The sequence below is a fragment of the Babylonia areolata genome, chromosome 1 (assembly GCF_041734735.1).
Source record: "Babylonia areolata isolate BAREFJ2019XMU chromosome 1, ASM4173473v1, whole genome shotgun sequence".
Lineage (NCBI taxonomy): Eukaryota > Metazoa > Mollusca > Gastropoda > Neogastropoda > Buccinidae > Babylonia > Babylonia areolata.
The window spans coordinates 69,674,385-69,686,717 of NC_134876.1; the positions used below are offsets into that span (position 1 = coordinate 69,674,385).

General features: G+C 38.9%; 1 protein-coding gene across 1 annotated transcript in view; it reads right to left on the reverse strand.

Annotated features, from left to right (window-relative positions):
* Positions 1-965: 965 nt before the first annotated feature.
* LOC143286605 (DNA-directed RNA polymerase III subunit RPC4-like) overlaps positions 966-12,333 on the reverse strand; it is an 11,494-nt gene continuing 126 nt past the window's right edge. Inside the window, exons 1-10 of the mRNA XM_076594244.1 lie at positions 12,323-12,333; positions 11,844-11,932; positions 10,792-10,893; positions 9,717-9,883; positions 7,334-7,530; positions 5,995-6,118; positions 4,577-4,681; positions 4,125-4,252; positions 2,079-2,219; positions 966-1,316 (exon numbers count right to left, since the gene is read on the reverse strand). The exon at positions 12,323-12,333 is cut by the window's right edge and continues 126 nt beyond it. Of these exons, the coding sequence (XP_076450359.1) occupies positions 1,188-1,316; positions 2,079-2,219; positions 4,125-4,252; positions 4,577-4,681; positions 5,995-6,118; positions 7,334-7,530; positions 9,717-9,883; positions 10,792-10,893; positions 11,844-11,929 (1,179 nt within the window). The 5' untranslated portion in view covers positions 11,930-11,932; positions 12,323-12,333 and the 3' untranslated portion in view covers positions 966-1,187. The remainder of the gene's footprint in view (positions 1,317-2,078; positions 2,220-4,124; positions 4,253-4,576; positions 4,682-5,994; positions 6,119-7,333; positions 7,531-9,716; positions 9,884-10,791; positions 10,894-11,843; positions 11,933-12,322) is intronic.

Genomic DNA, 12,333 nt, shown 5'->3' on the forward strand with positions numbered 1-12,333 from the left:
ACATTGTGCAAGTGCATATGCACTATATGTCCATGGGTGTGTATGTACAGATGGGTGCATGTTTGTGTGCATTCTAAATAGTGGAATGGCATTTTTTTTATTGGGCTTGCCATGACAGTTGTGCTTGATTCTGTTATATATGTTTTATGCCAACATTTACTGTTCCACTTGAAATAATTATAAACCACACTGAATTTCTCTTCCCGAGACAATAAAGTTGCTCTGTTTCTGAAAATCATTGTAGTACCGAGTGTGCATTAATGGAATCTTGTTATGTAAGAACGGATGGGATTAACACTGGATGGGTCTTTGTCAAATTTACTGCGTTAAAAAATTGGATGTTATATGTGTACGACCTGACTGATATGATTTTGTCAAAACTGGCGATTCACCAAATTGTTCTTTTTTTGAAACAGACAAAACTTGGATGTCAGATTTCAGTGAATGGCTTTTTTCCTGAAGTGGATGGTTTCTTACAGCACATCTCATGCGTTGGTAGCAGAATGGTAAAAAGAAATAATTCATGGACAAGTTTGTGTATGTGCATGTGTGCAAACTCTAAACTGGCGATTCAATGGTTTTGTTTTTTTTCAAAATGGTGACAGAATATTGCTAAATTTGTACAATAAATGGTGCTTTGAAAGTATTGTACACCTTTCCTTGTCCAACAGATTTCTCTGAATAAAATTTGAGCCCCCCACCCCCCCAGGAAGTGCATTTTGGCAAAATGCATGCTGGACACAAAATCTAGGTTTGTCATATCTGCAATAACCAGACCACCACTCAGGATCTGGTGAAAGGGAAATAAAAATCCCAGTCTGTGCAGGAATCTAACCTGGTATACTCACTTCCAGCATTGCCATCACCTTCACAATTTACTGAATACTTTCACTTTGTGTCTAACTTTCACGACCATGTCATCACCATAGGTAACCTTGTCTCTCTTTCATCCACACAGACAGATGTAGGATTTAATGAAAGAATTTACTGTGACAGACTGGTTCTTGTACATTGAAAATCACTTGTATGGCCTGAGTTCACATGAACAATGAAGAATGAGCAGCATGGAAATATACCAGTTTTACACATACACCAGTGTTAACATTCATCCTTCACACACACACACATCAAGTCCCCCCAGAACACATCACACAAACGTATGCCTGCACCCACAGACACTCTTGACACTATGTGTCCTCACTGGCCGCTTTCTGGATCAAAGACTTGAAGTCCGGAGCGACAATCAGCTTCTGCTGGACATGGCCCAGCATTGTCATGCGTTTGTCCTCTTCGTCAGTACGCACTGACACCACCTCCTGCAACATGACCACGTTCCACTGCCAATTAATAATTATAATTAATAATGATGATGAGCATTTTCATACTGTTAATCCTGCAACTGTAATCACAATCCAGTTTCAGTCCATGAACACACAAGTGAAACCACGGGAATATTTTTGGGCACATCATCTATTATTAGACTGTCGGATTTTTAGGTGTTTTCTGTGAGAATGGTACAAAAACAAACGGACATGCACAGTTTCATCAGGGTATAGGTTTCGTATCAGTCATTGATGCATACAGTTTTGAAATGGCCCTTCAATGTGGCAGCCAGTTGATCACTGGACATTAATTTTTCGAAAAATCTGTCATGCAAAAAGGGCTTTTGTAGAATTTTCTTATTCTCCTGTAAAAAATTGTTTACAGGTCTGTAATAATTTATTCTGAATGTGTGATATGATTAAATGTTATTGTTCAGCACTAAAACTTGACTATTCATTAATAACCACAAGTAAATTGAAAGCATATCAATATCACTTTTTTCGTCTTCAAATTTCAGACAATTATCATGGAACAAGCACAAAGTCTTTTTGTCCCCGCTTAAATCATCTGTGTCACTGTTTCTCCCTCACCTTCAAGGAGAGGAAAGACACTGACAACATTCCCACCTGAGGGAAATGCAATCTACTACACATAAGACAATCCAGTCATAGTTACAATCAATTTCCATTTGGATTATTCATAAAGATATATTGTTGTACCATGCCTGCAGTTTACCAGACACACTGATTCCTCACCTGTAAAAAACTGGTGGGCACGCCCTTGAACACTTTCAGCACCTGGTCCCCCAGCACCAGCTCCACTTTTCCTGATTTGCGGATACGCAGTTTGCCCAAATAGCCCTCAGCAAAACACCGCAGTGAACTCTTTGGAGGACCCTGTGAACACATCCATGGAATTTTTTAAATTAGCATTGTTTCCGTTCCAGTTTCTCAAGGAGGTGTCACCACATTTGGAAAAACCATAATGTTCTACACCACATCTGCTTGCCAGATACCTGACCAGCAGCATAACCCAATGTGCTAAGCCTTAGGCTTTGAGTGCATGCATATATATTTTTGTGTTCCAATCTGAGTGGACTTCTACAAAACTTTGTGAAAGGACAATGTTTATATTGCCATGGGTTCTTTTTCAGTGCTCCAAGAGCGTGTTGCACATGGCACCTCCGTTTATCATCTCATCTGAATGACTAGAAGCTCAGTTTCATTTTTCAGTCAAACATGGGAGAAAGGGCAAGACAGGATTCAAACCCAGACCCTCATGGACACAGTATTGACTGATAAATGCCTTGATCATTCTGCCACAATCCTCCTTTAGTAAAGTTAGATAAATGTTTAGAATTGTTTTAAATTCACATTTATAGGCAACTGAAAATGAAGGACCCACAGCTCATTAACAGCATAACAATTCACAAACTTAAATGTGATTGTGAGAAATATTTACAAACATTGTTCAAAATAAAAATGGGCATTAAACACCCATATTTTAGCAAGTCAGTATTATGATTAGGTCATATAAAATCTGTCTCCCTCAGAAGACTGAAAAAATTGTCCTGGATGGAACACCAACAAAAGGAGTCTTCATTATCTCATATGTTGTGTAAAATGTCTGGATGATTCATTACAATACACTCTATAAAATACAAGCAGATATGTACAACACTGTTTTCAAACTTCATTCCTCATAAAACTGTTGGCAATCATTAATACACAGATCAACATCCATCTGAAGAAGACATTCAACACAAATGTAAAGTCTGCCTCCCTGCAGGGAAATTAACAAATGACATTCAACACAATATTATGTAAAGTTGGTCTTCCTGCAGGGATATTAACAAAGTCAAATGCCAACAAAACCTGTAAGGGGCATAAAAAACTGACAAAAAATAATACTGATGCACTCCAGACTTTCACCAACAGATGTCTGAGATACATCGTGGGCACCAAAGGACCACAAACAACATCAAATGCCAACCTGGAGGAAAGTACCTTGCAGAACGCCATCGACAAGGAAATGCAGAACAGCAAATGGAGCTGGACTGGCCAAACCACCTAAGCAAACCTCCAAACAACAGCACCAGACAAGTGTGCTTACTGCCTATCATGCCCTCTGGCTTGTTAGGCAACAGTGAAGAACCGCCATTTTCTTTTGGGACAGTCTTCGAATGGTACCACAGGTGTTTCAGGGCCTTGGTTCATCTACCACTGTTCTGCACCAGGTGTTATCTAGCCTTCTCTTGTGCCCAATTCCTGGTGCCCAGTGAAGGGCTGTCTAGGTGAGGTGAGTTTGCTCTCTTCCCATGGAGTGTCCAATCTATTTCCACCATCTTATCATGATAATGGTCTTCATGTTCTCTTAATTGCAATGTGCGAATAGTTGTTGACAGGAGATGGTATTGGGCCAGAGAGAGAGACCAGAGTGTAGCCCTCAAGGGAAAAGAAAAGCAGTCAGTCTGAAGCAGATGTGCAGAAACTGCATAGAGGACGAGAGGTAGGTGGCTGGAAGGACATGGGCCCAGCTGATGAGGACTGTTCAGAACAGAGTCCATTGGAAGAGTGCTGCTGTGGCCCCTTGCTCAAGGAGTTTTAGGGAATAAGTCAAGCAAGTCAGCATCTGTCTTATTTTGCTATGGTTCTTGTCTTACATATACATTGGCACTGCTCAGCATATACACACCTCTATATACTGGTATTGCTGAACATGCATACACCTGTATACATTGATACTGTTGAGCATGCATATATGCTCTATACATCGGTATTGCTTAGCGTACATACACCCACCTCTTCCTCCTCTTTCTCTTGCTTACTGTCCTTGCTTGTCCCTTGTGATGCACCTTCTTCATCGGCGCTGGCTGCAGGAACTCCTGGCAGCATGTCTGGCACTTGAAACATGAACAGTTTTTCCTTACCTGAAAAAACAACATCCCGTACAGTAACGTTTATGCATTTTTCAAAAGAGGGGTGGGGGAGCAGGCCATATCATATCACCAACATCATCTACCTCACAACAGTTGTTTGGGTTCAGTAAAGCAATCTGATCATTTAAGCGATAAGATGCACATCAATGTCCATTTTCAACAGCTGCCAGATTTAAATGTGATATCATTCCAAGTTATTTCTTCCACAACTCGACCCAAATTGATAATTTTTGTTCTAAAAAGATCACAGCAGAATTAGACCCGAGTTTCATTATTCATGTTTCTGTCTGTGAAATCTATGTTTTTTCAGTTTACCTGACTTGGATGCCTGAGTCAACACCTCTCCAGCACTGAGTTTTTTGTCAGGCGGTGGTTCCAACCTCCGCCTTCCAGAACCAGGTGTGTCCTCTTCGGTCTCCTCTGCACACACACACACACCTTGGATATCTTAGTGGTCCATGTCTGTTTTACACATACACCTAGTCCTATAAACTTATGATCAAGAAAACACGAGAAAAGGTAGACTGTTCTTGTTGTCTAGTGCCATGGTCTCCATGAAGGGGTCAAGACCGTTTCCCAACAAGTGCTGGGACTGCCAAATTGAAAGAGTTCATTTCCAGATTGACGCATGAAAGTTTGTACAATCTACTTTGACACTAAAAGTAAAACACATGACAAGTCACCTATCACTGACATGTACTGACGGACAACTACATGCAATCATGCAGGCAAGACAAACATTTCTGTAAAAATGTTTTTTGGGAAGATGAGCAAGAAGCAAGTAATGCCTAAAACTTTTTTCTTAGACATTACCAAGCAGCACACACCAGAAACCACTTTGTGTGTGTGTGTGTGTGTGTGTGTGTGTGTGTGTGTGTGTGTGTGTGTGTGTGTGTGTTTCAGAAGCTGATCAACAATATGGCAACACCAAAAAAACTGCACACTTTTGGGATGAAATCTGTTACATTTTTACAATTCCTGTTTCCATGTTTATACTCAAATAACAAAACTTAATGCGTTTTTGAGTAGTATTTCTGAAAAAACAACAACAACAACAACCGCGCTTTATAAATATCATTATTTCTTCTTTTTATAATGTACCATTATAAAGAGAGAAGAAAAGTTTTCAGTTCATTCTCTAGACTCTCCATCACCTCTCCTCAACAAAAAACAATAACCCTTTCTTGCTAACTGAAAAAGAATGCATATATAATCGATGGCAGAAATGGATAGGAAAGGACATATAAATAATTTTTTGACTCACTTGTGTAAACAATGCTGAATTAACTAGAATGAACATAAAAGAGAAATTGAATGGATGGTTGTAGTTTCTTTAAGCCTGTCAAACACGGACCTCCACAGATCTGGAGAAAACAGCTACATGCCGCAGTGTGCTTGAGGCAATGACAATGCCTCCTTTACCGCAAGATTTAAAGAATTTTTTTTAATAATCGAGATACACCAAATTAATGTGATTTAAACAACATTAACACCTAAAAAAACGTAATCAATTTATCACGCTAAAAAACATAAGTATAATCATTAATTTTGTTCTTTGTTGGTAGGCATGCTTTAGTACTGTAAATCTACTTATTCCTGACCTGAATATGCTTGGTTCAAATACAAAACATTTTTTCTTTCTTTCTTTCTTTTTTTCTGGATAAAGTGTGTATCACAAGTGAGGCCTTGCCTCTCTTTCCTTTCTTTAATTTAATCTCACAAACTATTCTCACGTTTGACTGATGGACTGCCTGGCCCCTGTTCTTTCTTTGCTTTAGTCTTCATGGAGAGTCGTTCCACCCTGGGTAGAATCACTGGAACCAGGTTTGGATCGTCATCAGTGTCGTCGTCCAGAAACTGCACACACACACATGTATGCTCTTTCTAATTTGATCATGACATCATATTTGTTTTTCTTTTCAGAGAAAACAAGCCCTTGAAGATATTGCAGAGGTAAAAAAAAGAACAAGATTTCCTTTCTGACCCCTTTGTTAGGCAATCTTTTCTTTTCTGCTAGACACCAAAACAGTTTATTAGAAGTACACACTGAGGATACACCACAAATTCCATTGGAATATACAAATTAGGAGTTTCCCACTGAATTAGCTTTCATGGGTAATATCCACATTTCTTCCCCTCCACTCCTGTGTGTGACTGATGGAGTGAATGTCCACGCCTTGTTGTGAACACTGCTCATTCTGTCCTGAGGGGAAGAACTGTGGATATTACCCTTTCATGTTTTGATGGCAAGGAAGTCTTACTCTTATGTGGGAAGAGAGTAAGAAAAGAAGCCTTGTCAAGACGGGCGCTACAGCCGAGTGGCTTAAGCGTTGGACTTTCTATCTGAGGGTCCCGGGTTCGAATCAAGGTAACGGCGCCTGGTGGGTAAAGGGTGGAGATTTTTCCAATCTTCCAGGTCAACATATGTGTAGACCTGCTTGTGCCTGAACCCCCTTCATGTGTATACGCATACAGAAGATCAAATACGCATATGAAAGATCCTGTAACCCATGTCAGTGTTCGGTGGGTTATGGAGACATGAAAATACCCAGCATGCATGAACCACGACAGAGTCATCAGCAAGTTGATGTTGGTCATGTAACGGAAAGAAGAAGAAAAAGAAGAAGAAGAAGAAAGAAGAAGAAGAAAAACAATTGAAAACAATAAAACTACCCCCCTATACAAAGCTAGCATGGACTTTTATGCAGCACAATGAAATTCTCCAGTTTAAAATCCCCTCCTCCCTGTCTCAGTCACCAAGCTGAACACAGAATGAATTATCGCAGAGTTTGATATCCTCGCCTCCAAACCCTCAATAACAAAACATAGTTATTAGATAAGTCTGAAGAACATGCTATGCACTGAACATGCCTTTGAAAATGATACAACACCCTCCTTTCTTACACTAGGTTAGTGGTTTTCATTTTGGGCCCTGCTGTCACAGAAAAGCTTTCTTTGTCTTCTAAGAAAAATTGTTTTATTTCCTAAATCCACATCCTTTTAAATAGTGGATGTATCGGGACTGACGGGAATTAGTTAAAACTAAAAGTGTGTGGTAAGCACGCAACTCACATCATCTCTCATGATGCTCTCGACGATCTCTTTCTTTCTAAGTTCATTGTTGAAAGGAGAAACAGGCCTGAAGGATTTTGATGACCCCCCTTCTCCACCGCCACCACCTCCTCTACCACCACCACCACCGCCACCGCCACTTCTGCCTCCTCCTCCTCCCCATCCTCCTCCTCCCAACGCATGGCTGCTCTCCTGGCCTGCACACATAGCACATTTGCATTTAATAAAGGCGTGGAAAAAAACACATAAAATTATCTGACTTGCATTCCCCCTGTTTTATCTATACACTGCATGCTTTCAGATGGGTTATTTTGTTCTAAATGGAGCAAGGATAGAAACTGATCTGAGAATAGTAAAAGTAATGCCCTGGACCAGTGTTACTGTTAGATTGCTACCAGTAAAAACCATGAAAACATGCAGTCTGATTCTGAGCCACTGGCTTAAAACATAATGTTGTATTGGGAGGCCCAATATGCAACATTTTGTCTGCTTCAGGGAGTGCAAGCTGAGTCCATCAAAAAGACATGGCACAGGGAAGCCGTGCTGTTAAAAAACAATAACAGCAAAACAAAAACTGACATCAATCTTAACTAGTTACAATTCTTAAAAAAAAAAAAAAAAAAAAAAAAAAAATCAAAAAAAAAAATCAATTGTTTGCTGAGCCATCTGCAAACTTTTGAGGCTGAAAACCTGCCAGTCGTTAGTGGCCAGAGAATTGAAAACAACAGTTAAGCATTCAAGGAACCTTTAACTGTGGAAAAGGAACATAGTTATCAGTTATTGGCAGAGATTTGGATATGTCCAGAAGACAAGGCATAAGGATCTTATACCAAGCTTAAGTACTAGGGCAGACCCAAAGGACATTTCCAATGCACCAGTTTTGATAAGCACAAATGTTGAAAAGATGAATATCTACTAAATATGTTAAGGAACCTCACTAAGCCAAGCCTTTTTTGTACTTACTTGAAATAAAAATGTTTCCACTCATGATTCAAGATGTTCTTGGATACCCGTTACTAAAATCATAAAAGCTTGACCCTGATGCCCAAGAAGTCAAACAAAATGAAAATGAAAACGAGTGGAACAGATGATGACAAGCTCACTGAGCAATGCCTGACTGACATCTCATCACTGGCATGAACAGTGAGATCTCCTGAGTGTGAGCAGAGAACTCACTTGATTCTGTGGCCAGCTCTCCAACATTTGACAAGATGGGTTCTTCCAAGTGTCACACACATTCGGGTAGTTGTCTCACACACACACAAACATGTACACACACCTGCATGGATGTGTATTATATACGGACTTCATGAAAAGTTAATTTATCATTTTTGACAGTTATGTACTTTCAGAAAGCTTAAAAAAAAAAAAAAAAAAAAAAAAAAAAAAAATCACAGATTAACATACAAAAACATAATTTTTATCTATCATAGTGTTTTCAAAGTTAGTGTGCCCAAAAAGAACAAATGGAGAAATGGGCTTGTGAAAAAAACATACATCTGCTTGCTTGTAACTTTAAAACAAAAATTATCTTGAACATGTGTGTAGTGTCAAAAGATTCAGAATTCAGTAAACTATAAATTTCTACACTAAAAAAGGCACAGGAAAATTAATATTTTCTCTCTGTACTCAAACGACGTCAAGAATGGCGAACAGAGGAGTGACGTCATGGCACGACAGTCAACAGTGACAATGTGTCAATGTTTAAATGAGAGACAAAGGCCACATAGTCATTTGTGCTTCAACAAAAATATTCCCTGAAATGCTGATGAATCTTTTGAACTTGATTCCAGATCAAAATAACGTTTACTAACTGCAGTCATAAGTGATTTGCCACATCATCGGCTGAAATATATTTTAGAAAAAAATGACAATGATTTTGAATGAACAAAAATCATTGTCTACAGACAGCTATGTTACGTATGTGTGTTTGTGAATATGTCAGAGAGCACACATGGTATGAATACATATACAGATGAAAGTCTGCATGTAAGGGTATGCGCATATTCCCACATACAAAAAGAAAAAATGCATTCGTGTTGATCAATATCCCTAATAACAGCCTAAAAACATTTCAGAATAACATATACAGTACATGACTAAACATAAACAAAAAAAAAAACAACCTCTCTCAGCACACATAATATAATAAGTGACCCAAATTCCATTCTCACTTATTTAACGTGTGAACACACACAAAAAACAAACAAAAAAACACACACCCACTAATGGCAAGGAATACCTTGCTCTAAGTCCACAAACACACACAAATGCCCCTTACTGAAGTGTCTGTTTAAACCGTGGCACTAATATGATTGATATGACATGTGGACACAAATTCGTCCCACAAAAATAACAACAGGAAAGGCAGCAGCGTACATACTTTTGATTTTCTGCAGGGAGGGGCCCTGTTCAAATACTGACTGGGTCTGAATCAGATTGCTTTCCCCTCTGCCCCTCCCTCGGCCACCACGACCTCGGCCACGACCCCTGTCTGACTTGTCCTTTGATTTCTGTTCTTTCTGTTTGGCTTGTGGCTGCTCAGCGTCTCTGAAAAAGCAAAGCAATTTGGTATTACTTTGTTTTAGTACTGCCATGTCACTGGTTATATACTGAAAATAATGATAATTCATCAGATTCCTATCATGTTTAAAAAACAGAGAAAAAAAGAAGTTAGTTTGGAAACATTCACATCAGTCAACCAAAGAAGAGAACATGATGCAGAAAATAAGAGTGACAGAAAAGAAAGAAATCTGCATTCTTGTAAAGTTCGCTGCATCACTTCCTACAAACAGCTGAAACTTGATATTCAATAATTCATTGACGTGTTCAATGTTGAAGGAAAATGTAAAAAACAAAACAAAACAAACAAAAAAAACCCACAAAAACCCCCAGCAACTATAACATGAAAACCCCCACAAAAAAACAAAACAAGAACAACAACAAAAAACAAAACAAAACCAAACAACAAACAAATGGAGAGCATGAGTTCACGTCAAACTGGTCGGACGTGTTTCAAGTTGCTCAAACTGTGATGGCCTGAGCCTGATCAAAATGTCTTGATTTCACTCAAATTTTTTCAGATACCAGTGGGCATGTTTGTAACATAGAAAATTTACTTTATTTTTCAATAATCAGTTACTAGCCTGCTATCAGTTGGCGAACCTGATGGTATATTTCTGCTTACTCTCGTCTGATCGACTTGTGTTGAACATGTCTTGGAACTTGAAGAAAAAGTTGTTTTTTCTTTTCTAAGTTAATCAAAGATCTATATTCAGTTGTAAATATAAATATATTTATGTAGTAATGTACAATGCTATTCTAATATGACTATCATAACTATACACCATACACCAAGTTCAACATGTAAAACATGTATAAAATACTACACATTTACAGGATTAAATGTAATGTTGAATACATGACAAATGAAGTGAATGGAAACTGCTGATCCTTACGGTGTTGCTGATTTCTCTTTGCGAACTGGTATATTTGGAACAAACACTCTTTTCGGAATTCCACCCAGGGTCAGATCACGAGGACTGCGTAATGAAGTCAGTCTGAAAATGAAACAAAAATCATACCAAAGTCATAAAAACTTCAAATATCAACATTTGATCTCCCCCACACTGTTATAAGGATAAGGAATCAGGCCAGGAAACAATAATCACATCAGCTCACAAGCTATGTGTGGGAAAAAAAGTTCTTTCAGTTTAACACAGATCTGAATGCTTCATGTAAGTAGTAACCCAAGATTTGTCTTGAATATCAGTAATTCTCTCATGCAATAGTGGAATGCATCCATTTCTCTAAAGCATAATGAATATGATGGAATGACTTGCAATGGTTCATGTACATGCTAAAAAAAACTAAAAAAAAAAAAGTGCCTGTTCTGTGCTTGTGCATGAGACTTGTGAGAGTGAGTGACAGAAAAAGAGACTGGAACTGAGGAAGATAAGGAAGGAGGGGGTGAGAGAGGAGAAAAGCGGGGAGAATTTGCAAGAGTGAGAGAGAACAAGATGGAAGAAAAGGAAAGACTCAGAAAGAGAAAGAGAAAGAGCCAAAGTCCAAAAATATTTTAATGTCAGGCCTCTGGCCCATAACATGAGTGATGACATGTTCTGTGTACAGGGGCTGTAGAGAGAAAGAGAGAGAGAGAGAGAAAGAGACTGAGACACACAGAACAGACCAACTAGGTGGGGGGTGGGGGTAGGGGTGGGGGGGGGGGGGGGGAGAAAGAGACTGAGACACACAGAACAGACCAACTAAACTGAACAATGTAAATAAGACAAAAACAAAAACAACAAAGACAAAAACAAACAAACAAACAAACCACATACCATGAACTGAGTTCTGTGCATGTGAATGTCATGTTTCTTCAAGGGTCCCTATAAAAGAAATCAGCATATTACTTACACTTACTGCTTTTTTCCCCCCTGTGAAAGTAACCAGATTACAGTAACAAATGCCTTACACAAGTTACTGTCAGAAACAACGTCTGTGATCATACCTTCCTTTTCCTGCTGGGGCTCCTCGCCTGTCGATCAATCCCCGGGGAAGCTCTGGGGTTTTTCCATCTCCTGATCCAGACGCCATTTTCTAGTAGTAAAAGGACAAACGTTCAACTAAAATAACAATGAATCTGATGGAGGGGAGTTTTAAAAGGTTGGAAGTTTCGAACCAGAAGTTATCACAAACAGGTCACAATTTGGTTTTCCTTGAGCTTTTTTTTCACTGACTTTGACAATTTCCTTGTTTCATAAGGTAAAAATCAGTTTCGTCTTTTAGATTCTTCTCCTTTGTTTGGTGCTTTTAATGGCTGGACATGCACACATGTTCTCTCGAGTCTACACACGTGTCTTGCCAGTCTGATCGTTGCTCCCCATAGATATTATATCTTTTGATAAAATTACTATCATATGGAAGACGAATCATCGACGAATTAATCATTTTCTAAAATGGTTTCTAAGACCATCATGCTAAACGTACCTCGTTGCATG